Raw genomic sequence first — 27,085 nt, forward strand, 5'->3', positions numbered from 1 at the left:
ATTTTACTACAATAAACTTACAAAAAAAAAGTTTTGCAACATTTCCAATTGAATAACTTGTAATCCGCCCACCAGAGGGCGGCGCAAGCAGTAGCCCCACCTAATTAACAACAATAGCGTATTTATTTACATGCTATAAAGTTAATACAGTAAATGTAAAATTCAAAAGAAGCAATTTATCGCAGCTCTTACTTATCGCGATATTTATGGCGTATAAATTATTTATGTAAATTATTTATTATGACACTGCCGCAAACCGGCATGCCGAGACATTATCGTACGGTCTCTGATAGAGATAATTCCTACATCCAACGATATAAATGATCGCCGCGCCGTAATTTGAGGCGCGAGTGGTGCGCTGCAACGGGAAAAGTTTCATGTGTATAAACTGATTCACTTTTAATGCGCCTGTGCGCGAGATAAACGATCAATCATAAAATTCGTTATTTAATTTCCTCGCCGCGACGAAATGCAATTTTTATATTTACATTGAGTCATAATATTGTAGCACGCTTATTTTGTAGCTGTCGCTGCGCATAAATGTACTCGTAAATACTTGTGACGTTTTGACGTTTAATTCAAGCATGTTTTATTGATCACATGGTGTGTATTTTCTTTTTAATAATAGTTTGTGTCTGTATTTATGGATAATGTAAAATTTTATGTAGTTTTAGTGTAATAAAGTTAAGGTTTTCATTGTAGATGACGAATAGTTGAATAATTCGACACCAGATGGCGGTAAATTGCATTCAAAGCCATCTAGCGGCTTTTTCTGTACTTTGAGAAGTATATATAATATAAAATCTGTTGGTACGCGTATAACTCAACAATGCCAAGACTAATTTGGCCAATTCTTGTTCTAAAATGTTCGTTAAAGTCCAAGGATGATTTTTACGGCGAGAAAAATTCTAATAATTGCCGGGAAAAGCCTAAAGACAGCTCTTTTCTATAGGATATAAGTTGGCATTGAGATTCAATCATAGTTATAGTTAAATAGTTGAATCCGACATGGCGCGCTGAAGTTCATTATTAACAGTTCTTTATATAATTAATTACTTTAAAATAAAATTGCGAATCTTATTGATAGAATTGACACATACTATGTCTATTACAAGAGAGTAAAAACGAATTGCATTTTTATTAAACACTACCTGGACGAAGTCGCGGGCAAAATTTTTATTTTGTTCAAAATGTTGCTCACAACATGCGGTTTCTTCACATGTCGTTAAAAAAGTGCAACAATGTAAACAAATCAATAAATTCTTATTTTATCATATCAACTTAATATGATTATTATACATAATAAGACAGCAAGCGAATAAACCCGAGTTTGAGTTCATTAAAAGCCGCAGAAAGTGCGCAACACTGCAACATAATAAGTTGCAAACAGATTTAAACAAGCTGCTTAAAAGCATAAAAGCGCGTAGCGTCCAGGTGAGTGGACGAATCATCCTCTCGATAATCGAATCAGAAACATTACCAACCACCCGCTGACGACAAGCGCGCTGGCAAACGAATTCAGCGAATATTCGCCGAATGGATTTTATCCATTTTATCGGCGCACAGCGATCGGCCTTTTAACAAAATCGTCGTGTCACGTAACCTTAATTACCGGCATACCGCGTGCGCATTCGATTTCCAAGTGCAAGATCCTCGGATTCGATACGCGCATTGCATATGCGCAATGCAAGTTCATGTCGTTAAACGTCGCTATTTTTGTTTTATTTCAGTTAAGCATGGATTTAAATCAATGTTATCAATATGAGCAAATATTATGTCGTAGCAATGATATATGGTGCTGTAAAACTTTTACGGTCAACTTATTTTTTTTTCTTTTTTTTTAATCGTAAACTTGGATAATGACAGGAAGACAATAAAGTCACGCGACATGTTTAACACGTACAATGGTCGATTATTCATATCTGTTTTGTGAGCTATGAAAGATAGGTCAAATTTATTACTGTGTGATAGGTTTTAGTGCTTGTAGGTGCTATTAACAATATGATGGGATGTTTAATTAGACACTCCCTCACATTCTTTGACGTTTTATAACGGATCAAGTAATTTAGCTAAAGGAATTAGTGTCTGGAAACAAGTTTATATGGTCTTCACATTTTTTTTCTGTGTAACACAAATACATGTAATTATTATGGTTATTGGTAGAGATTTAAGTACACTCCAGAAAGTTTTCTAACCTACAATAAATAAATTAATCACAAAATTTGTTGGTAAGTGCATAACTCAACAACGCCTAGACCATTTTGGCCAATTATTTTTTTAAAATGTGCATTAAAGTCCAATGATGGTTTTAACGGCGAGAAAAATTCGAATAATTGCCGGGAAAACCCTAAAAACAGTTTTTTTTCTATAGGATAAAAGTTGGCATTGAGATTCAATCATTGTTATAGTTAAATAATTGAATCCGAGATGGCGCGCTGAAGTGCATTATTAGCAATTCTTTATATAATTAATTTCTTTAAAATAAAATCTTTTGAATCTTATTGATAGCATTGACACATACTAGGTCTAGAACAAGAGAGTAAAAACGAGTTACATTTTTATTAAACACTACCGAGACGAAGTCGCGGGCAAAAGCTAGTCTTTAATATAACCTTAGTTTCTAAATATAGTAGTAACTGTCAATTAGATTTAATCCAAAAGTAGAAAAATCGTAAATCTGCATTTTTACCACTTAACGTGGATTAATATAGAGGGCACTTTAGCCTGTCATTTTTACGACACACAAGTATAGTAAAACACAAACAGATGGCGCCATTTGAAACAAAGTAAACATAAACGTAAAAGTAAACTGCGTTTCAAAAATTCACACCGCATATTTGGTAACTGGACTTAAATAAAAACTATTACTGGACAAAATTAATGTCCTAACAAACGTTGCCGATTTGAGAATTCGTTAATTATCAGCGCGCTGCACGCCCAAATTTATCGCAGCGCAGAATCGAAACACACGGAGTGGCTTAATAGCTTGTCGAACGAAATTCGTCGGAATCCTAAATACATAAATAAAAATCTAATCGAAGGCGAATTAGCTAAGCTTCTGGATTCGAGATAACCAATATAGATAACGCCACGCAATCGAAAAAGCGAGACACACCGAGCGCATTAAAAATATATACTCCCATAGACAAGCAGCTCGCAACGATTTTATCACCTGAATACATCACATTATTTCAAACTGGTATTGTCTCTATTTAGTCGTGTAAAATGCATTAATTACAAGGATTCCAATTTATAAAACGCGCGGCCATGGCGGACGTAGATTTTGATGCTTGTAGTGCGCGCGCGGCGTTAGAGAAATTTTAATTGGTTTATATGGTACTAAAGCTCAGTTGCACGAGCGTCATTAATCATTCGCGGCCCGAATGGCATTATTGCTCGCTGTGGGGATTTCGTAAAGCGTCTGCCAACGGCTAAATATTAACATTTTTAATGACATTTTCATGCCGAGTGATTAATCTATTAACACCGGCGAGTGCCGAATTTACACACAGTTTAGTTCCTGTCGTTATTATACACCCAGCGCCCGGATTTCATCCTGATGCATTAACTCGTCATTTCACCTCGCATTTTGTTCACGTCACTTACAATTTCGATCTTCATTAGATACTCAAAGCATAAAAAACAAAATAATACAAGTATATATATTTTACACGTAGTAAATCTCATTTTAATTTGTTGTGTTAACACTCGGTGTAAATTCAGATGTATAACATTGTAGAGTCATGTGTTACTTGAGTTACTTTCACACCGATCAAGTTCAAATGCGTCTAAGCAAAAAAATGATCTCTATTTGTATCAAATCTTTCTCATGTTAATTAATCCAACATGTGTGCAGTGTGATGGACGAAAAAAACTAATTACAGTCGTACAGGTCTTTAATTAGCTGCGATTGTAAAACAGGGTTTATGTCTGCGCACTGTTACGCGCATAAAACTCAAACGCAATGAAAGTCAAAGTTATAAATAATGTGGCAGTGCGCGTGTCTATAATTTTAAATAACCTGACATTATGTTGCTGCGGTAGACCACAGGGTTACTTTTTTTACACCGCTGCAGATTTATGAATGGTAATTAATGAGTGTAAAACTCATGCAATTGAAAAAAGTATGTCAGTGTGAATTCTGCGGAGTAAGCAGTTATTGAAATAGTTGTTTATGACAAAATTAATCATAGAAAAAGACATTGAATGGGAAATTATTAAGAATAGATGCAGTTAGTGTTTTTAAAATTATTTTATAATGAATTATGAAGTTTATATTAATTATTTTATTTTTTTGTTGATGTTTCTGAGACAAATTTTTGATGATTTTGTCGATTTTTTGTTTTTTTCACGGTTTTAAGTCAAAAAAGTGATACTTTAACCAAGGAAGTGAGTAAAGTACATTATTCACGGGTTCTATTTACGGGGCGGAGCTTGCGCATGCGCAATGCAATGCACTGCTAATCAAAAAAGTCAAAGTAAGCGCTGTTGCTGTTCGTGGATAGAAAAAAAATATTTCATGCATGTTAAACTTTAATGTTTAAATTTAAAAACACCATATAAATAATTGTATATGTTCCCCATATGTTATCAATTTATTTTCCCCAAAAATTGAGCAACAAACCGACAGTTAAATTACCCTTTGTTGTCAAAAACGCAAAAATAATAGTTTTCTCTTTCTCAGTAAGCTATTTTCTCATCATAGCAAACCAAAATTCATTTTTTTTCTGATGGTCATTCAAGATAAATGTTTCCAACCTGATCAGTAGCAATCAAAATCGATCAGAAATAATTTCCTGTACGATGGTGAGCGAACGCGCGCGGAGCGAATGTGAACAAAGTAGTCTTCTTGAAGTAGCAGGCTTTCAATTTGTCCCGCAACAATATTGCTACCACAGCGGTATGATTAGCAAGCACTCACTAATTATTTCAATCGCTTGATGTATCTCGCGTGCTTGACCTGAGCGCACCAAAGACTAAAAGCTTTTCGAAGTGTTCGCCCGATTGGAAATACGAGTATTCGACGTGCGTACGCGCCTATTATGCTGTCGATTGCCGTTGCGTGGCAGTTGGAGAAGAATGAGAAAATACTACACACACACCACGCACGCAAAAGATTAATAGCAATTTTTTAATTCTCTGCGCTGCCCTGATTGACGAGTGACGGACGCAGCCACCGTACGAGCCGGCCCTCGAGGCAAAACAATCAATGAGAGCGGTAATTAAAATCGATTTGTTCGTTAGTCATCGATTCGTGCCGTTAATAAAACGAGTCTAATACGCGCGTCGTCCGAAAATGGCGCGCGTACGGCTGAAAGCGTAATTAATTACTTTTTAGATTAATTATCACGCGTGCTTTCGTGTTCTCCTTTTCCGCTCTTGATTAATTTATACCTAACTTGTGCGAAATTGAATTTGCTAATGTAGGGGAAGGTAGCCTAATTTGGACCAGCGCCTAAGTTGGACCACCACGATATCCGCGGACTGTTGAAGTTTGTGCAAAAATAGACTGGCCCCTCGTTTTACTCGTATTTATAAACAATTAATGCAACTATTTGAGTTAAAACTTGCCGCGTGCTTTCGTCGTGGCAACAACTTCGTGTATCATTGATTATCAAATCTATTATAACGACGTAAGTGCAAGAGCTGTCAAGCCGTTTAAACGTTAGTTTTACTGATTATTATTTTATCATCAGAAAGCTTCTTTATTTATCTATAATTTATAGTATTAATTTTGAGAGGTTATGTTATATTAAAATTGTCGTTGATCATTAAATATAAATTCTTCAAGTTGCCAAAGTTGGACCGAAGACAGGCACCGGGGTTTTAACAGGGAAAACGTATATCATTTTTTCGACCTCCTAGAAAAGCTTGTGGACGAGCACAAATCTTCGAAATGATCCACTGTATGAAATGCCGCACTTTGGTTTATACAAAATGTGCTTGTGTTAGTGCTAAAACTAAAATTTACTATTGTGTCAATTGCCGTTAAAAAACCATGGTCCAATTTAGGAAACCTCGCGGTCCAATTTAGGAAACCGGTTTCTTAATTTGGACCAAAAACACAATTTTTTTAAATTGAAATTTGAGGGGTATAAATATAATTTTTACTTAAAGCAAAAATATCATTTTGTTGGTAAGCCTTGTGAGTTACTTTTCCGCTACTTAATTTTTATTGACAGTTTATATGTGGCTCTATAAATCAAAAAATATAAAAATGGTCCAAATATGGCTACTCTCCCCTAATATGTTTGATTGTTATGGTATTACAGTTATTTTCATCTCAGTTTTTTTTAAGTTGGCAGCATTGGCAGAGGTAACAAAGTGAAAGTTTAGGGTTGAAGGTATTTCAAGGTCAAAGGTTGGTGTGTCAAAAATGTTAGTAAAACGTATGTAAATAAGTATATGCAACCAATTATACGTGAAAAAAATTGCACATAATGCTAACTTAACCTTAAAATATATTCAAATAAATTTCATAGTAAAACTATTGTGAACAACAAAAAAGTTAAAAAAAAAACTAGTAATAGATTGGTTAAAGAACCTCTCTTTCAAAGTTATTGCCTTCCAAACAAGTTTACGCCTGTAAAAGGCAATAATTACAACAAAAACTTCAATATCTGATTGAATAAACTTGCGTTTAGAGTTGAAACGAGTTACACCCATGTGGGCGCCGAAGCAATTTTCCGTAATTTTCACTCAATTCAACACGGTGATTTTGAGGCGTGTCGAGGCACGCGCAATTACAAAACATGTAATTCGGCGCGATATTTTTTTAATTACATCGCGATAAGACTGGCCCACATCTCGTCAGAGCGTCATCATCTTATCAATCGTGCGCAGGTAAGTTTTCAACTTGTCGCAAACGCGCCCACTTAATAAACATGCGACTTAAAAGCGAAATTAAGCACACACTATTAAGATATTAAATATATATTAACTAATATAGACATAATTTATGCCGTTTATCATGCGATTAGCACAATTTATGTCACAATATAAATAAAATTCGGCTTGATTTAATGTCGCCGATTTGCTTAGCAACTGCGCGCGCGTTGCCTTCTTTTTATTTACGAAACTCATTCGTCGCGCCGTTAAGTAAATGCGTACGGCAATTAAAATTGTTTACGATTACGATATAATGAAATAGCAAGCCATGTGTGTGTGTGTGTGTTGTACAGGTGATATATACATGAGAGCGCGTTTTAATGAACAGTTAGAGAGCGATAAATCGGATATTACACGATGGCTTGGACACCGGTGATTTTTGGGAGTTTCAACAATTAATTAGGCGAGCGCTGCTCACTGCTCACTTTCAATTGGCGAATTATTTATCGTTTTGGTAATCGATTCGTTGCCGCTTGCACAATTATTATGTGAATGTTAACAAAAGCGTTAGAGCTACACAAAAGTTTTAATGACTTTATAAGTCTATATCGAAATTAATTAAATTGCAAGCGAAACACTTTTAGACCAACTTAATTCAAATCGGAGTTTTATTGCTTTTTTATGTAACAATAACCACAAGAATCAATAAAATCAATCGAAATAGTAGTAGGGTAAGGTTAACTAAGAAGTGCAGCCGTCTAAATCGTTAAACAGCGATTTTAATTGCTCGAGATTGGATTATATTATGCATTCGTATCTTTGTAATAAGATAAGGTTTCATAAATTATAATTTTATTTATTCAATTAATTAAATAATTTGATATAAACAATTGCGTATAATTAATTTAATAAATTATAACTAATAAATAATATATAATATAAGTATAATAATAATTAGCTTTGCCCACGACTTTCTCAACGGAGTTTTTAGTAAAAATTAAATTAAATTTCATTTTCTTGTTCAAGATCTACTAGTAACTACTTCCACTATGTATTGCATACGACTATTAGTGCACTTCATATTTATTATCATATTCTAAATGAAGACAAATCCAAAAATACAAAAATCATAAAGTTTAATCCCGCCGTTCTTGAGTAATGAATGGTGTACCTAACACGACTTTGTTCAATATGGATACAAGCTTTTGCCCGCGACTTCGTCCCGGTAGTGTTTAATAAAAATGTAATTCGTTTTTACTCTCTTGTTCTAGGACATACTGTCAATTCTATGAATACGATTCGCAATTTTATTTTAAAGAAATTAATTATATAAAGAATTGCTAATAATGCACTTCAGCGCGCCATCTCGGATTCAACTATTTAACTATAACTATGATTGAATCTCAATGCCAACTTTAATCCTATAAAAAAGGGCTGTCTTTCGGGTTTTCCCGTCAATTATTTCAATTTTTCTCGCCTAAAAACCATCCTTGGACTTTAACAGACATTAAAAAAAGAATTGGCCAAATTGGTTTAGGCGTTGTGGAGTTATGAGCTTTCCAACAGATTTTGCGATTCATTTTTATATTATAGATACATAAATTCAATAATTATCATGCACCTAGTCAAAAATTAATAAATCAATAACACAAGTTGAAATATAAAATTTCACAAATTAGAAATATTTCTGTTTAATAACTCCGACAATATCCACCTTTCGTCATATAATTATAATCTCACGCTGTAATTGAATCATTAGCAGTGCGCAAGTGTAAAATACAAGCAAACATAATTAAATCATAGCACGTGATGTAAATACCATGCAGTTTTCCGCTTCGCTGGGCACACGCAGCCAATTTATGTATTACAACGCGCATTAAACAGATTTATTAACTAATTGTCCGAGTCATGATACACGATCGATGCTATGTATCAATTGACAGCTATCAAGTAATAACTGTACACGTACACAGTTACAGTCGCTTGTAAGCTTAATTTGGTGAAATCTCAATTAGCATAGCAAAACGTTTACGAATATAAAGTGTAACTTTGCTGCCTAAATACGGCACATGATTGGCAAACCTGACTAATGTCAGTTTTTTTTGTTTGAAGCCAATGCCATTAAATGAAACAAGACATTTTTGGGCCCTGGGTCTCGCGTGCTCTCGTTTTACTGAGATGTCATAATGTGAATGATATAATATAGCTTTTGTGCGCATATTGATTTATTCGAAACGCACGCACGCGGTAATTTCGATCCGAATGTAAAAATATCATTATTGTAACCGGTCCGAATTACATCGGGCCCTTGCAGCTCGTAATAATATACCGTTCCGCGTATGAATAAAACATCATTCATAATTTCGTCAGCGGCGCGCCACCCGCAGGCACGAAAAATTCACTTTTGTCGTGGGCCGCAGCAACAGGCAGCCATCTTTGCGTCTGCTTGTAGGTACCACACAATGCGTTTTTGTTTCTGATGAATTCGTATAATGCGAGGGTGGCATTCATGTTGATCATCATTCATTTATAGACATTTTAAAGAGTTAAAGGCGCGTAAATCCATCTTTATGATCTTTAACATTAATCACCGTAGAAAATTATTAATTAAAATCATGTTCAAAACGCCTGTTCGTTAATGGGAGATTAATTAAAAAGTCGAGAAAACTATGAGCGTGTAATTAACGGGCCGGAGGAAGTCTTTAGTAATACACACATATGTGTATGTACGCGTACACACCGCCGTCTAAGAAGAATTTTAATTAGAGTAAATATGTCAGGGGCGATCGGAAACTTTTCGATTTCAAATATTTGAGCAGCCGCAGAACTCAGACTAGCACTATGTGTGGATATTGTATAATTATTACGTACTTGTACTCCTCAGACACCAAGGCGTCGATGCTCAAGAACCGATGACGCACGCGAATCAGTTTATTGCTCCAGGGCGATTCGAATGTAGAGTAAGCCGACGCACGCTAATGGTGAATCAAACGCGTGCGCATTGTGGAAGGGTGACCAATGGGTTCGGTGAAAGTGGATTTTAATCGCACATGACAATGATACGCTTTTGGGCAGCGCGTGCATATGCAGATTGACTGAGTGTGTCATTGCGTGAAATCGGCGGGCCTTGGGTAATTTAATTTGGAAGTATGATTCACATTGGTTAGAAAACTTTTTGTAAATGGTTGCAGTTAAAAAGTAAGGTTATAGATGTCGCAGCGCATTTCATATGGTTTGATGCTGCACACCTGCAAATGCGCATGCGCAAGCTCCGCCCGTAGATAATTCCCGTAAATAAAGTACTTTACTCACGGTTTTGTATGTAAAATACTATACTATTAAACATTTTTAATAAAAAAGTTTTGCCCGAATCCAATTTACTTCTATGTTTTTATTTATTTTTAAAGTTATTTTTTGTATTTCTTGCTCAAATTTTACGCATAATAAAATAAATTGATTTTTATGACGTTAAAGTAATCACTAAACGGTATAATTGTTTATATGCATTTTATAACGTGTGAAAATGCCATTAATGCGAAAAATGAGAAATTAATTGCAACCCAACACTATCCATAAAATAGAAATAAATAGCAAAATAAATAAAAAATTTAAAAACATTTAAATAAAAAATACCGACAAAAAACTTCTCGATAAGAATATATAAAATACAAATAACTGCATTAAAATGATTGCGCACTTACTTTTAAGATACAAAAGAATTAAATACATTATTATTCATTGTTTGCAGGATTTACTCGAACAATTGTTCAAGCTATTCGACCAAGACAGAGATCAAAAACTCATTCAAGAAAGCTGGATCGAATTTTTAAAAGAAAGATTACAGTAAGTAATATTTTTAAATATAAAACATTCTAAACTTTACTTTAAATCCAACTGCGGCTTTCAGCGATGAAAAGCAAATAGATTTCGCCGAACAGATTGAATCGGTCGCATACTGCTTGTGTGGCGACCACCCGATTCAGCTGGAGCAGTTTTATCAAATCTTTTACGCGAAAGGGGTAATTACGAATCGAGTAACCGCGCGCACGGGCTAATGAAGACGTAAATCTTTCAGATCGTAGACAAATTATACAGGCTAATCGACCTCGAGAATATTGGTAGCGTCAGCGCGGAACAAATTATGGATTTCTTGGCGAGCATCACAAACGCACGGTACGAATAAATCATGTCATCCACAAATTACACGGTGCGGCGCGATGCCGCGCGCGCCACCTACGAACACGCAATAATCTTGAATTATGTGAGCACACAGGCCACGCACCGGATTCGACAAGAGCAGCCTCGCCTGGCTGGAGCAGCTCTTTCGGCAGACCGTTGGCAACGAGAAGGAGATTCGACGCGAGGACTTTAAGAAAATCGTCATTTCCAAAAACGTACTATTAAACATATTAATCTTACTAGATTTCTTATTACTCATATTTTTGTGTATATTGGGTTGCCTACCAAATGTAGCCATTCTTCACGGAGCGAGTCTTTCAAATCTTCGACAAAGACAATTCCGGGTCCATTTCCCTGCAAGAATTCCTCGACGCGATGCATCAGTTTGCAGGACAATCACCAGATGATAAAATTCGCTTCTTGTTCAAAGTTTACGATCTTGACGGCGATGGGTTGATTCAACACAAAGAGTTGCAGCATGTGATGAGGGCGTGCATGGAAGAAAACGGCATGCGTTTCAGTGAGGATCAAATTGATGATTTGACTGTGGCGATGTTTGAAGATGCAGATACGAAAAACCGCGGTGCTATTACATATGAAGCATTAAAATACCAACTGGAAAAACATGGCGGGTTATTAGAGAATTTATCAATTAGTATTGACAGGTGGTTAGTGCCGCCGAAACCAAAAGCACCGCCGGCTTCATTCATTGGGAAAATCATGAAATACCGACCTTATCAATTCACCTTGCCTTATGTCAAAAACAATTATGTTTATTTAATTTTTCTGGCTGGTTTTGTGCTTGTAAATATGGCGCTGTTTCTTAGTAGAGCGATCGAGTACAGTTTAATGGGTGCTAATATATGCACTATAATAGCTAGAGCTTGTGGTAATTTACCTATTCATCGGAATTTGAATTATTTGGAATTATTTAAACAATGTGTTTTAGGACAAGCGCTGAATTTTAATTGTATGTTTGTTTTGGTGCTTATGCTGCGCCAATGCATTACATTTTTACGCACACGAGGCTGGAGTGCCTTCCTACCACTTGATCAGCATATTTATTTCCACAAATTGACTGGAATGTTGATTTTTGGTTTAAGTTTTCTGCATACCATCATGCACATTTACAATTTCAGTGAGTTGTGGAGTATTTTAACCTAAACATATTAAGTTAACCTGTAATTTTAAATTTTAGGTTATAAAATTGTAAATGATCCAATAGTAAATGTTAAAAACTTGACGGTTACGGAATGGTTGTTTACTTCAAAATCTGGCCTCTATGGTTTAGTGGGTGGTGTTGCTAATCCTACTGGAATTGCTCTATTTGCGATTTTGCTCATTATGTTCTTAAGTTCGCAAGCGTTCGTTCGACGTGGCGGATGTTTCGAGGTACGATTAGAATAGTTTTTTTATGTGTTTCCTGACTACTAAGCTTTTAATCTTGAAACACTTTCTGCACTAGATCTTCTACTGGACTCACTTAATGTACATACCTTTCTGGATACTCTTGGTCTTCCACGGTCCTAACTTTTGGAAATGGTTTATTATGCCAGGTATTTTGTACTCCATTGAACGCTTGTTACGATTAGCATGGATGCGTACCGAACGTGGAAAAACTTACATCAGTTCCGGACTACTGCTGCCATCTAGAGTTACGCATTTAGTAATTAAGAGACCTTTGCACTTTGATTTCCATCCAGGCGATTATGTGTTCATCAATATACCAGCGATTGCTAAATATGAGTGGCATCCGTTCACAATCAGCAGTGCTCCTGAACAAGAAGGTATAATTTAACCGTAAAATTAATTCTAACATTAAAAACTAAAAATTTATAGATTACATGTGGTTGCATATACGTGGCGTTGGTCAATGGACAAACCGATTGTATGAATACTTTGAACGAGAACAAGAAAAACTACACAATGGTGAAATACCCGCGTTAGGCAGCGAAAAGAAAAGATTATCTAAGGGTAGCATTGATAATAACAACCAGAATCCAATGAAAAAGATTCAAGCATCGATTAAACGAACTCTTTCTAATCGCGATCCTAACTCGCGTAATGGCATTCAATTAGTGGGTTTCGCTAATGAAGCTTTTAAAAACGACGAAGCCATTGCTAAAGATGAGAAGGCTTCATGCAGTAGTAATCCTGAATTGGCCAGTTACCCAAAACGCAAGTTGACACCCGAAAAGAAATTGCACAAGTTATTGTTCACTAACAAAGCGCCTCTGGAAAAATCCTTATCAATGCCTGATATTCAAAACAAAGCTAAGAAAAGAGAACGTTTATTAGCGTAAGTAATATTACATAATTTTAAATGTTATATTTAATGTTTATATTTGTTTCTAGTTTAAGAGAATATATGCGATCCGAATCAGAAAAATCTTTTGACGAATGTCAAATCCGTCGTGCGCGTCTACAAAGTCTGGGCTTAGCGTACCTCAGTCCGCAGAATAAATCGTTGGCGCAGAGTTTCCGTTACATGCGGAATAAACCGACTATTATTGCGTTCAAGACGCCGAGTCTTGAAAACTGCGAACAGAGGGATTCGTCCAGTTCATTCGGATCAGTTGGTATGAACGTTATTCAAATTGACTGCATGTAAATCAGATTTTATGCATGTATGGTTTCTGTCTAGGCCGTCAAATGAGCGCCTTGAGCATCTCTTCCAACCCGGAACGCGCCGCCGAAGAAGGCAGAGTGATGCCAAAGGAGTTTTCTCCGAGCAACATCAAACCGATGAATTATCCCGTCGGTAAACCTTTAGAAGTGAGTTGGAATACTTTTACCGAAACACACAAATTTTAATAGAGTTTTACGAAGTGTGGAAAGTTAAAGCGTTCCGAACTGTAATAACTCATCAGTTGTGTGTAGTAAATATTTTACGACTAAATTTTTGAATGTGACGTGAATAAAAGTCGGAAGATTGATGTCGACGCCGTAGGCGAAACGAACGGAGGTATTTCGTGAATGTTGTATTTACGTGTGTGCTCATGCGTGATGAATCTAAAACGAAAGTATTTTTATTTCGGAACATTAAAAACGATATTTTGTAGAAGATATTGCTAACCGCGCAAAAATTCTGTTTGTAATCTTGCATCTTGGGATGTTTAAACACGGTCTTTTCACACTTGATTTGTGCTGTAGATATACTTGGATGGTCCATACGGAGCACCATCGAGCCACATCTTCCGCGCCCAGCATGCGGTGCTCATCGCCACCGGAATAGGCGTGACGCCGTTCGCCTCGATCTTGCAATCGATTATGCACCGGTACTGGAAGGCACGCCACTCGTGCCCGAAGTGCAAGTTCTCCTGGGCCAGCGAAATACCACCAACGGTGATGAACTTACGAAAGGTGCGTGCTACGATTTAAGAAAGAAAAAATAATCAATAAAATAACAGTATCATCTAGATCAAAACCCGCATGTGGCACTTGCCGCTCGGTTTATTGTTGTTTTATTGTTGTTTTAACGATTGTTGGTTATAATGATGAAATCTCGAGCAGGTGGACTTCTTCTGGATCAATCGTGACCAGCGGTCGTTTGAATGGTTCGTGAATCTACTCTCACAGCTCGAGATTGAGCAGGCCGAGCTGGGTGGCGCGATGGAACGTTTCCTCGATATGCACATGTACATCACCAGCGCCTTGCAGAAGACCGACATGAAAGCTGTCGGTTTACAATTGGCACTTGATTTATTACATGAAAAGGTACCATGCATGCAAATTTTTGTTTGTTTTTTATGTGAATATTTCAATATGAATTTTGTTTTAGGAAAAACGTGATCTTATAACAGGTCTGAAGACACGTACAAATGCTGGTAGGCCCAACTGGGACAAAACGTTCAAACAGATTTTGGACCAGAAAAAGGGAAAAGTGACCGTGTTCTATTGCGGTCCACCGCAACTAGCGAGAATATTGCGCGTCAAGTGCGATCAGTACGGATTCAGTTTCAGAAAAGAAGTATTCTAGAGCAACTTGATGCATTGCCACATGTAAAATAATGTGTATTTGTATTTAATTTATTTCGTAGCGTAGTGTATATAGAAATACGTAATCAAAGATAACTATTCGCGAGTCATCGTAAATTATTTAATCATGATTGTCACTCATTTTATTAACTGGACGCTCTCTAAATATGTATTTGTTAATATTGTTAGTTGGACAAATCGGTTTTTGGATTCTCTATGGTTGTCAAACATTCGTAGATTTATTAGAATGTACTAACAGATTTCTTTTTAAGTTTCAAACGTATATTTTAACAATTAATATAATAATGTATATTTTATCATTTGTTTAAAATATAAACTATATGTATATTATGACATTTAAGTTGTTTAGGAAAAATGGATGACGGCAATTCGTCTTTTCCGCCATTTTTTTTCCGAAAGTTGTGCACGAATTTCGCGAGCTACTTTCGAACAGAACTGCGTATTTATTCTATTTTTTTGTTGTATTCAGGGACGCAACAGGGGAAACCACGTGTTTCCCATATGAATCAGCAATAAATTAACTATTCTATGACTTCAACTAGGCACAATTTTATGTTTATACATACGTTTGGTAATAAAAAATTAGAACACGAATTAGAACATGAAAAATCGTAAAATGTGTAAGAAAAGTTGCCTATAGTAAACGTCATCATTTCTTAAATCAATCTCGCACAATTGCACTAAATTTCAAGTGAATTTTGCATCGGCATCTTATTACAGCAAACACAATATTGCTCAATTCGTAAATAAATACCGAGAATCTATCAGTATTTACATGCCATCAAGCAAGAACTTTAAAAATCATGTACTAACGGGTACATATGCACAGTGTACTCTTTGTTACCGACGCCCCCCGATAAAAACGCCGCAAAGCAAACGGTTTTGTAAGGTTATAACCAGCTGGCTGCATGGCTTTGACTCCATTTCGAACCAGCCTGGTCGACCAAGCTTGCAAAGTCGGTCTTAGCGTGTGGAAAGGGTAAAATAAGCTCTAAATCACACATTTACTCACTGAATCTCATCGTCTTTCAGTTTTAAAACAATGAGTAGTGATCCGAAATTTCCTCGAATCCTCAAAGTGATTGGAACTCATGGTGGTGTTTTCCATTGTGATGAGGCTCTAGCATGCTTCATGCTGAAGCAGCTTCCTGAGTATCAAGATGCAGAAATAAGGAGGACAAGAGATATGGGGGTAATTATTATTGAAATAATCAAAATAAAATTTATTTTTTTTTAATAAAATAACTATTCTAAATTAAAAATTTTGTAATTTTAGATATTAGATACCTGTGATATTGTTGTTGATGTTGGAGGGGTGTATGATCCGGAACGCAATCGCTTCGATCATCACCAGAGAGATTTCAATCACACCCTGTCTACTGTCTTGCCACACATCAAGAACAAAAACATAAAGTATGTTTTCATTAAACTTGTTACATTATTCCAAGGAATTCGTTTAATTTACATGTGTTTTTAGACTAAGTTCTGCTGGTTTGATTTATGCACACTTTGGAATGCAAGTAATTTCCGAAGTTTTAAAGAACCAAAATTTCCAACCAGACACAGACTGCTTACAAGCTGTTTTCTTAGCAGTATATGATGGTTTCATTGAAGAGGTAGACGCAATCGATAACGGTGTGCCAATGTACAGTGAAGGCATGCCAAAATACAGGATCAACACCCATTTGAGTGCAAGGATACATCGTCTCAATCCGGAGTGGAATTATCCGGACGAACCAACCGATAAACTGTTTGTTAAAGCAATGGAGTTGGTCGGCGCTGAATTCTTGGAAAAAGTTAGCGAAGTAAGTGATTCTGTAAGTTTTTCGAAAATAAAACATGCTTATGTTGTTGTTTTAATTTGTTTATCTTTAGTCGGCGAAAGTGTGGTGGCCAGCGCGTGAAATTGTGAAGTGCGCGATAAAAACGCGCCTAATCACGCATGAATCCGGTGCGATTATTCAACTGAACGAGCGGTGCCCGTGGAAGGATCATTTGATGCAACTCGAGGAGGAACTCGGCATGAAAGGAGAGCTCAAATTTGTTATATTTCATGATAGTACTGATTCCTGGCGGGTCCAGGGTATTCCCATTCAACCCGATAGTTTTGTATGCAGGGTTTTTCTTCATTCAAAATGGCGCGGCGTACGTGACGAGGAACTGTCGACCGTTTCCGGTATACCTGGATGTATATTCTGTCACGCAACTGGTTTTATCGGTGGTAATAAAACTAGGGAAGGGGCGCTTAGAATGGCGATTGAAAGTTTGAAAGCCGCAAAGCTTGAAAACGGAGAATAATCGAATGGAAACCTTGCATTTTATTTTAATCTTGTTTAAGGCTAACCCTTTAAGAAGTTAAAGTACATACCATGTTATGATGAATTGTGTATTAAAACTGTTTGTTTAATGATCTTTTAATTGAAGAAATGACGAATTTCTTTGATTACTGTTTTATAGAAAGTAGGAAACGTTTCAATAAAGAACCAAGTTACACGATTATTCAATTTAACTAGAAATTAACCGGGTCAATTGTTTGTAAGCTTGGTAGATACAGATAATTATGAAATAATTATCGTGTGATGCGAGCAGTAATGATTTTACTTGTTGCCATAACAACTTCCAATGTACTGCATACAAACAGTGCTTGTTGGAGGAAAGTAGAAAAGATCATTGTCACCTTTGATACACTACAACGCCACCGCCCTATCTATTGCCAATAGACTATCCCAAAATGTCCGAAGAAGATAGCTGGGTATTCGATTCACTCGTCTGTTTCCTCAACGGGCCGATTTGGAACGCGCCACTGCAAAGTTTTATCGAAGAGCGGTCTCTTAGTAAGTAGCAAACACGACTAGAATGTTTTATCAATAATTGTACATCCCAAACAGTAAAATATTCGTAACCATGTGAATTAATATTAGAAGTTTAAAGAACATTTGTTTTGTGTTGCAGTTTTTGATCCCCATGAACCGGCTGACGATGAAGAACACCGAAAAACTTTCGACGATTTTAAAAATCTCGTTGATTTCATGTTGGGCAACTTCATGGAGGATATTGGTATTACGTCGGCACAGTTTGAACATGCTTGCTTTAGGGGTGCAAAGGAAAGAGTTCCTTTGCAATTTGACCAGGTTTGTGTTCATGTGTGGGTGTTATTGATGTGTGAGATTATTTCGGCTATTTCAGAACACATTCGAGCAGATTTGGGCTGCTAATGATTACGAAATGTTTAAACGTATGATGACTCAACGCAACGTTGAACTTCAACTACAAGCGTTGGAATTAATCGAGCGGAAGTTCGGCAGGACTCCGGAGTCATTCATTCCTCAGAAGCGTGAAGAGGTTGCAAGAAACACCGCGCAAGTGTCGCCAATGCTTAAGTCATCAGAGCTAGAGCGCGAAGTTTTGGTTGAAGTCAGCAAGTAAGACAACGATCGATTGATTTATTTGTTTTTCAATTGTGTTGGTTGGTATTACAGACAGTTTCCAATTGCAATCGAAGGTGAGGAGGAGCAGCAACAAGAGGACGAAATCAAATATCTCATTGAAGAGAAGCATAACTTGGAGGAAACTCTGAAAGTTGCTATCGGTATGAAGTAGGAGCACAAACTAATGAAATCATTTAACCGTTCGCATGTCGTTTGCTTTTTTCGTATTTAGAGGAAAAATTGAGTTCACAGAAACAATTTCTAGAACATAAATCAGAAGATGACGAGGTGGAGGATGCAAAGGAGTCTATCGAGGAAGATCAACCCAAACCACCTGCGAAGTTAACATCAATTGCAACAAGGATTCCTATTGATCGTCCACAAAATTCAAACGTAACTTAAATTAATTAAATAATAGCGTATATCTTATTCATGCTATTTGCTTCATAGGTCGACAGCATTGAAGTAAAAAAGCGTCAGGAATATCTGCGTGCCCAGCGCGATAAGTTAATCGCATTGAAAAAAGAAGTTCGCAAGAAACACTTGGACGAAGATCAAGCGTCCAGTGTCGAAAAAGCACGCGTCAGACCAAAATCGGCAAAAGCAGCCGAGTCTGTGCTCAAATTTGGAGCAGCTCCTTCAATGGCGGAATCGGAGAGGTTGAAACTACGCAAAGCGTTGGTTCAACGATTGAAATCAGAGGTGGTCAATCAACCAGAGTAAACAGCTTGAAATTTGTATACATTTCAAGGGGTAATAGTTTAAAATTATTGTTCAATTATTGTGAACTGTGTTAAACATAAGGAGTTAGCATGAATCAAGGAGATCGAATGATACGCATTGAAAATTTCATGGTGTGCGAAAAGAAATTCGTGATTTTGCAGATTTTGTACGAGTTTGGTATTTCAGAAAAAGTTGGTAACTCACGGTATCGATTATAGTGTTATTTGGCACCAAGTTTAGTGTAGCACCACAAACATATTTTTATTTGGAATTATTTAAAATAAATTGTGCTAATAACGCGTTTCAAAGTCCTTTGCGATTTGAATACGTTCCGCTCCTTCAGAGTATACTATTTACTACTAGCTTTTGCCCGCGACTTCGTCCCGGTAGTGTTTCATTAAAATATATTTCGTCAGTTTAGGAAAGATGAAAATGTTTCTATGTGTGTACCGAACACAGCAAGGAACGTTCCCCAATTATGACACCTGGATCGTGGTTCCTTTGGCAGTTAACAGCCAACAAAGATGTACCAATTATGATGCCAAATTTGTTATTTTAGCAAACTCCATTTTACCCATATACTACTAAGTATATTTGTTTATACTTTTTATTGCATTGAAAACTAGATTACGGTACTACGTATTTTCCGGTCTATACCTGCACGACCTTCGCCACACTGCCCGGGGGGAGCGGGAGAGAGGATCGTTTAGCGGATTGCTAGCAGTTTCGGGCCGATTGTCAGCTGATACGGTGGCTGATCCGCGTTCTTCACTCGCGTGCTGCAGATACATTTGTTTTTATTTCGCTAGTTGTATACATATAACATTATTTTTAATATCAATTAAAGAGTACCCGTTTCAAGAAGCGTTATAAAACATGGTGTGAAAACACTCTGTATCAAGAGAACTAATTGACTTGCTTAGAGTTTCTCCACCCCAAAATAGAGTTAAAGAGTTCCTCTACACGATGAATACCCTTACAACCTTCCAACCCTTCCGGAAGTACCTTAAAATGCCCTTCAAAAATCAGCATATTTAGGAAAATTTGAAAACATAGTGTGGAAAACACCCTGTATCTCGTAAACAAATTGACTATCTTCTGGTTTCTCCACGCCAGAAGAGAGTCAGGGAGTTTGTCAACACGATGCATAGTCTTTATACCTTTCAGCCCTTTCGGAAGTGCCCTAAAAGGGCTTGTGATTTTTTTGAAGTTTCTTAACGTCATGTTAAAGTTTGAGAGACCCTTTACACTATGCATGCCTTTTTAACCCTATAAACCCTTTGGAAGTGTCTTAAAATCTTATTCAAATATCGCTATTTTTGTCCAATAAATTTCATTTTTTGGTCGAATAACAGGGTCGAACTTTTTTTAATAAATATTTTTCGGTCGAAGAACAGGGTCGAACTTTTTTACTTAATTTTTTTTCGGTCGAATTTTTTTGGTAAAATTTTTTCGGTCGAAAAACAAGATCGAACTTATTTTCATAAAATTTATTCGGTCGAATTTTTTTGTTGAAATATTTTCGGTCGAATTTTATTGTTTAAATTTTTTCGGTCAAAAAACAGGGTCGAACTTTTTTACTTAACATTTTTCGATCGAATTTTTTTTGTTAAAATTTTTTTGATCGAAATACAGTCGAACTTTTTAAATTAAAAGTTTTTCGGTCGAAATTTTTTGTTAAAATTTTTTAGGTGGGAAAACAGGATCGAACTTTTTTACTTAAATTTTTTTGGTCAATGAACAGGGTCAACCTATTGTGTTAAAATATTTTTCGATCGAAGAACAGGGTCGATTTTTTGGGCGATTATGTCAAGAACAGAAAGGTCTACGAAAAACGAATGCATTTTTCTATAAAATTGTAAATAAGGTCTAAACGGTTAATGTTATCAAAAAAAGTTTCCAAAATAATCTATGTAGAATTAAATTATCTATCAGGTTTCCGATTTAAAATTTAATCGAAATTAATTCTATGCATAATGCGAGTACAGTTCTATTCATGTTCTGCACTACCACACTGAAAGTGTTAGTGTTTACAAACAAACATGTTTTCTTATCTTAGGCAATTTTAGTGCGGTCGCCACGCGGTTGACTTGCGTACAACGTTGTTAGTCCCATTTTTGTTGTCGTGTGATCTGCACGTACATTTTCTTCAGAATCATTTGAGTTCCTTAATTTCCCTTGACGTACTTACGTAATATTTCTGAAAGTTCTGTTAGGCTGTACGCGAGTGATGTGTGGTATTTGTTAAACGCGGATTGAACATACGGAGACGTAAAGTGTGTGATGTTCCGTCGGCCGTCGGGTACTCTTTTAGTATTGTACGCATATTTCATCGTTGCTAAAATGTGCATAATTAAGGTCCTTACAACTTATTGGATATCACGAAAACGAACAAGTAATTTGATTTCCAGGTATGTTTTCGCATTACTTCACCCATATAAAATAGCAAATTCGTTGTAGACTCCATTTGTTTTTACTTCAACCCCGCAGACAAATAATTTTTGTCTCTATTTCAATACGTATTCGATACATTGTTTCGTTTTCGTTTAATGTACAAATTAAAAAGATTAAGATTGGCGTGTGCCGTCGGTTGCGTTCTTAATTCTTTGGCGGCTTTTTCCGGCTAAACTCACTACCCACCACGATTAGATACAATTTTTAATTCCGAAAATATGAAAGAGAAATCTTTTGCCTTTTTTATGATGAAATCTTCTTTTCAGCTAGTGCAGCTTTTGAAATAATTGGAATTTTTAAATTCTGTTTTTCGACTTAGAACGATAATTTAATTCTTAATTGATTAATTAAGTAATTTTTTTCTATCATTGACGGTTTAGGCTCTATTTGCAATTTTATTAAAAAAATTGATTTTTACATGCCAAAAGGGCTTTCATCTACAATTGTGTTAAATGTAATATACTCTCAAACACCAAAAACAGAATTAAAAATTCTAATTATTACAGAATCTGTATTTGTTGAAATAAATTTCGTCATAAATAAGGCAAAAGATTTCTCTTTTTCATGCGGTTAATCTTTAAAAAAAATTACGAAAATAATCGATGTAGAATTAAAAGAATTGTTTAAGTATTTATTATCCTAACATTGAACGTGTAAGACCTATCTGCAATTTTAATTTCAAATAAAATTGATGTTTACACGCCAATAGGGCTTTAATTTATAATTTTATCACTGGTGTCCGATTCATAATTTAATCGAAATTTAAAATTCCATGCATTGTACGAGTATAATTCTTTTTATGTTCTGTATTACCACACTGGATGTGTCAGTGTTTACAAACAAACAAGTTTTTCTTATCTCGTGCAATTTTTGTGCGGCCGCTACGTGGTTGGCTTGCGTACCACGTTAGTCTAATTTTTGTAATCGGGTGATTTGCACGCAACATTTTCTTCATTCTTGAGTTCCTGAATTTTTCGTCGCGTTATTAAGTTATTATTTCTCAATACGCGAACGCCATGTCGGAGGACAACTTTTCTTTCATCAAATTGTAGGTATTAAAATTCTTTATAATTTTCATATATAACTTGTGGGTTTAACCATCGGGAAAACCTACAAAAATGCCCATTTTGTGTTTTTCGCTCGGCTAATTAGTTTTTTTTTTGTTTTAGCGTGTGAAGGCCATGTCGGACGATAACCGTTCTCTCACCAAATTGTAGATATTAAAATTCTTTACAATTTTCATATATAACTTGTGGGTTTAACCCTTAGAAAAACCTACAAAAATGCCCTTTTTGTGTTTTTTCTTGGCTAATTTTGTGTTTTTTGTTTTAGCTGGCGAACGTCATATTAGAGGACAACAACTCTTTCACCAAATTGTAGGTATTAAATTTTTTTATTATTTTCATAAATAACTTGTGGGTTTAACCCTCAGGGAAGCCTACAAAAATGCCCTTTTTGTGTTTTTTGCTCGGCTAATTTAGAGTTTTTTGTTTTAGCGGGCGTACGTCATATCAGAGGACAACCGTTCTTTCACCAAATAGTAGGTATTAAAATTCGTTATTATTTTCATATATAACTTGTGGGTTTAGCCATCAGGAAAACCTACAAAAATGCCCTTGGATAGTACTCGTTGTGCTTGGAATTGTAGTTTTTATATTATTAAACGCGAACGCGGGGTCATAATAAGTTTGGAATAATTTTCTCTGATGCAGAATTTAATTCTAAATCTCCGTGTATAGAAATATATTGCTAGAAAATTCCGTAATTTGAGTTATATTGAAAGTTGTGTGTATGCGCCGTAGTACTCGTTGCGCTTGGAATTATAGTTTTCTTTAGTACAACACGCGAACGCGGCGTCATAATAAGTTCGGAATCATTTTCCTGCATGCAGAATTTAATTTTGAATCTTCCTGTATAGAAATATCTTGCGAGAAAATTCTGTAGCGCGAGTTATATTGAAAGTTGTGTGTGTGCGCCGTAGTCCTCGTTGCGCTTGGAATTATAGTTTTTTCATTATTAAACGCGTACGCGGTGTCACAATAAATTCGGAATAATTTTTACACGTGCAGAATTTAATTCTGAATCTCCGTGTATAGAAATATATTACGAGAAAATTCCGTAACTTGAGTAATATTGAAAGTTGTGTGTATGCGCCGCAGTACTCGTTGCACTTGGAATTGTAGTTTTTTTTAGTACAACACGCGAACGCGGCGCCATAATAAGTTCGGAATAATTTTCCCTGATGCAGAATTTAATTTTAAATCTCCGTGAATAGAAATATATTGCTAGATGTTGAGTTTTGCGCTCTTTCACAAGTGGCGTTGCGCCACGGGGGGGGGGGGTTCACCCCAAGTGACTTAGGGGCTTTCTAGCCACCTTGGGTGTTAGTCAGTAGTTAGTTAAGTTCGTTACTTTGTCAAGGGTAGTTCTGTTCTATGCAATATCAAGCAACACTGGATTGTTATTGGCGTTAAATAATAAACTCTATTCTTATTAAAATTCACTCTGCGCAACACTAGAAAATTCCGTAACTTGAGTTATATTGAAAGTTGTGTGTATGCGCCGTAGTACTCGTTGCGCTTGGAATTGTAGTTTTTGTATTATTACACGCGAACGCGGTGTCATAATAAGTTCGGAATAATTTTCCCTGATGCAGAATTTAATTCTAAATCTCCGTGTATGGAAATATATTGCTAGAAAATTCCGTAACTTGAGTTATATTGAAAGTTGTGTGTATGCGCCGTAGTACTCGTTGCGCTTGGAATTGTAGTTTTTTTATTATTACACGCGAACGCGGTGTCATCATAAATTCGGAATAATTTTTTCACGTGCAGAATTTAATTCTGAATCTCCGTGTATAGAAATATATTATGAGAAAATTCCGTAACTTGAGTTATATTTAAAGTTGTGTGTATGCGCCGTAGTACTCGTTGCGCTTGGAATTGTAGTTTTTTTTAGTACAACACGCGAACGCGGCGTCATAATAAGTTCGGAATAATTTTCCTGCATGCAGAATTTAATTTTGAATCTTCCTATATAGAAATATCTTGCGAGAAAATTCTGTAGCGCGAGTTATATTGAAAGTTGTGTGTGTGCGCCGTAGTCCTCGTTGCGCTTGGAATTGTAGTTTTTTTTATTATTACACGCGAACGCGGTGTCATAATAAGGTCGGAATAATTTTACCAGATGCAGAATTTAATTCTGAATTTCGGTGTACAGAAATAAATTGCGAGAAAATTCCGTAGCGCGAGTTATATTGAAAGTTGTGTGTATGTGCGCCGTAGTACTTGTTATCCTATAAAAATAATTTATTTTAAATTCTTATCTAATGCAGAATTTTCCAATCGTCCATAACTTCTAATCCGTTGGTCGCTATCGCTTTTAGTTCAAAACATATGCACTATTATCGTTTATTGACTCGAATATGTCAAGAACGTATGAGGGTAGCGGTAGAAGTGACTCGTGTTCAGGGCACCGGACGAGGGTAGCTGTAGAAGTGACTCGTATTCAGGTACTCAGATAGAGAATATTCTAATCTTCCATAATCTATACTTTTCTAGTTGCTATCGCTTTTAGTTTAAAAGATATTCACTGTCGAAAATCGTGGAAATAAATTATCAAGCACCCCCCTCTTGCCCATTTTTTGTTATGAATTAAAATTTCATCCCTTTAATTTCCAATTAAATGCCATTCCATGCTTATATTATAGAGAATTTCCCGTAGATTAAGACTCTGTGATTCGTTCCTTTCTATCTCCTTTAGTTTACGAGATATTCGCAATTAAAATAAATCGTCAAAAATTGAGAAATTGCATTTTTTAGCACTTTCAGTCGCGGTTTTAGACCTTTTATCCCATTAAATTAAATTATTTTAAATTTCCATCTGATAGAGAATTTTCCAATCTTCCATAATCTACAATTTTCCGATGTGTGAATAAAATATTATTATATTGAATCATAGAGTATAAATTAAAGCAATTTTGCGATTTGATAGGCATTATTAAATTGCCTATGATTGGTATTTTCATGCAATATCAACTTTGTTGCATATTTGATAAAATGTGTTTTGAATTGAAACCTGCCGTTACTAGATAGTCGGTTAGATGGCACTACGATGCACGTTTTCACGTTAAATATTGCTTGTCGGTGGTAGTGAGTGCACACCGTGTCCGTGTGCAATCACGCGATTTTGCACAAGAGATAAGTTTGTTTACCTGCAGATATCGAATTTTTATTTCTTGGAATAAAATCACATCTTGCAGTTTATATTGGTATCGTAAATTTAAGCAACTATTCTTCAATTCTTAAATCATGAATATAAGTAACAATTTTACATTAGGTGGAATAGTTTATTATAAAAATCATAATCAGAAAAACATTTTTATTATTAGCAGATCACTTAAGCAGATATCACTTAAATATTTGATATAAAATCTGGCACTCTTTCAGCATAAGAAATCATAATTACGCAAATCGAATTTTAATTTTCCAATTTTTTAATGTTTCATCTTGGAAATTGGGTAATATCTCGGGAACTATTTGCAATATTTGCACGTTCTCTTCTGATTCTGACAGCCAGAGAGTTAATCATACGAATACACTATTACCACCTCCAGAAATCATGCGCAAAGTGCCAGAAAATTGCTTGGGAAATTTCACTGTTTTTCAATTTTTTTAATGTTTCAGCGTGGAAATTGGCTCATTTATTGGGAACTTCTGATTCTGATAGCGCGAAAATTAATCTTAATTATACGCTATTGCCGCCCTTAGAGACCATACGGGAGGTACTTTAAAATGGCTCTGCGTATATCACTATTTTTCATTCTTTTTCTAAGTTTTTTCTTGGAAAATAGGATTGGTAGCACGCACCCGCTCCACACATCCGATTGCGTGTCTCTTCTTAACACTATACAAATGGTATTAGATCTACAAACCTGAATGTTTCTTTTTCAACTAGACGCGTTTATCTATGTTTGTGCAGAAACATATGTTTTTATCGCTTTGAGCCAGTTCAGTCTGATCTTATTTGCCCGCGGCTTGCCTCCTTTCTTTAATTTTAATTCAATGAAATGCATTTTAACGTTAATTAACGTTAATGAAACGATCATAAACTCGAGTTTTCATTGTGCGTTAGTCAGTTAAAATATTCCTTGTAATACAAGACTATCCGACGGGTAGACTCAATAAGTGAAGTAACTTACGTGTTTTTTCTGTTTCAGTGCTTCTTCTGATTATCCAATGTCCCGGTAAGGTGTTTAATATTCTTACATCATCATACTATCTATATTCGCGTGTAACAAGATACCGTAATCGTCGTAAATCTAAATTGTCGTGTGCCGACGGATGCATTTTTAGTTTTGCTTTAGAATATGTTTTTCACTGTTTTTTTCAGCTCGCATTGATCTTTTGCATTCAAAATTCTGTAGCCGCGTTGATACGTTTATTAGTTTGAGAATTAATTAAAGTCTGTGAAAT

The 27,085-nt window shown here is 35.8% G+C and overlaps 3 protein-coding genes and 1 long non-coding RNA gene across 7 annotated transcripts in view; all 4 read left to right on the plus strand.

Annotated features, from left to right (window-relative positions):
* Nox (NADPH oxidase) overlaps positions 1–15,341 on the plus strand; it is a 37,865-nt gene extending 22,524 nt beyond the window's left edge. For both annotated transcript variants that reach the window (XM_065312914.1, XM_065312915.1), the window contains exons 2-15: positions 10,577–10,671; positions 10,736–10,847; positions 10,904–11,001; positions 11,102–11,222; positions 11,302–11,896; positions 11,957–12,145; positions 12,206–12,399; positions 12,473–12,794; positions 12,847–13,306; positions 13,363–13,586; positions 13,652–13,782; positions 14,161–14,370; positions 14,521–14,724; positions 14,789–15,341. In XM_065312914.1, the coding sequence (XP_065168986.1) occupies positions 10,577–10,671; positions 10,736–10,847; positions 10,904–11,001; positions 11,102–11,222; positions 11,302–11,896; positions 11,957–12,145; positions 12,206–12,399; positions 12,473–12,794; positions 12,847–13,306; positions 13,363–13,586; positions 13,652–13,782; positions 14,161–14,370; positions 14,521–14,724; positions 14,789–14,986 (3,153 nt within the window). In that variant the 3' untranslated portion in view covers positions 14,987–15,341. The remainder of the gene's footprint in view (positions 1–10,576; positions 10,672–10,735; positions 10,848–10,903; positions 11,002–11,101; positions 11,223–11,301; positions 11,897–11,956; positions 12,146–12,205; positions 12,400–12,472; positions 12,795–12,846; positions 13,307–13,362; positions 13,587–13,651; positions 13,783–14,160; positions 14,371–14,520; positions 14,725–14,788) is intronic.
* Positions 15,342–15,647: 306 nt separating this feature from the next.
* On the plus strand, positions 15,648–17,505 carry LOC135799727 (MYG1 protein). Of its 2 annotated transcripts, none has more exons than XM_065312931.1 (5): positions 15,648–15,985; positions 16,039–16,198; positions 16,283–16,419; positions 16,484–16,823; positions 16,882–17,505. In XM_065312931.1, the coding sequence occupies exons 1-5, from the start codon at positions 15,915–15,917 to the stop codon at positions 17,302–17,304; spliced, it is 1,131 nt and encodes a 376-aa protein (XP_065169003.1). In that variant the 5' UTR covers positions 15,648–15,914; the 3' UTR covers positions 17,305–17,505. The 2 variants fall into 2 exon arrangements, with proteins under 2 accessions (XP_065169003.1, XP_065169004.1); XM_065312932.1 differs by having other exon boundaries at positions 15,650–15,985; positions 16,484–16,811.
* Positions 17,506–17,598: 93 nt separating this feature from the next.
* On the plus strand, positions 17,599–19,468 carry LOC135799728 (cilia- and flagella-associated protein 36). Of its 2 annotated transcripts, none has more exons than XM_065312934.1 (6): positions 17,599–17,840; positions 17,959–18,137; positions 18,193–18,428; positions 18,486–18,595; positions 18,667–18,827; positions 18,885–19,468. In XM_065312934.1, the coding sequence occupies exons 1-6, from the start codon at positions 17,738–17,740 to the stop codon at positions 19,155–19,157; spliced, it is 1,062 nt and encodes a 353-aa protein (XP_065169006.1). In that variant the 5' UTR covers positions 17,599–17,737; the 3' UTR covers positions 19,158–19,468. The 2 variants fall into 2 exon arrangements, with proteins under 2 accessions (XP_065169006.1, XP_065169007.1); XM_065312935.1 differs by having other exon boundaries at positions 18,700–18,827.
* A 3,339-nt stretch (positions 19,469–22,807) lies between these two features.
* On the plus strand, positions 22,808–26,942 carry LOC135799747 (uncharacterized). The gene is made up of 4 exons (XR_010550059.1): positions 22,808–22,824; positions 22,944–22,987; positions 23,108–23,155; positions 26,830–26,942. It is a non-coding gene; the product is annotated as an uncharacterized lncRNA (long non-coding RNA).
* The last annotated feature ends 143 nt before the right edge of the window (positions 26,943–27,085 follow it).

The sequence above is a fragment of the Atheta coriaria genome, unplaced genomic scaffold, assembly GCF_025399875.1.
Source record: "Atheta coriaria isolate IRGN ID8LTWV9N9 unplaced genomic scaffold, Caltech_Dcor_3.1 hic_scaffold_9_pilon, whole genome shotgun sequence".
In the NCBI taxonomy this organism is placed as follows: Eukaryota; Metazoa; Arthropoda; class Insecta; order Coleoptera; family Staphylinidae; genus Dalotia; species Dalotia coriaria.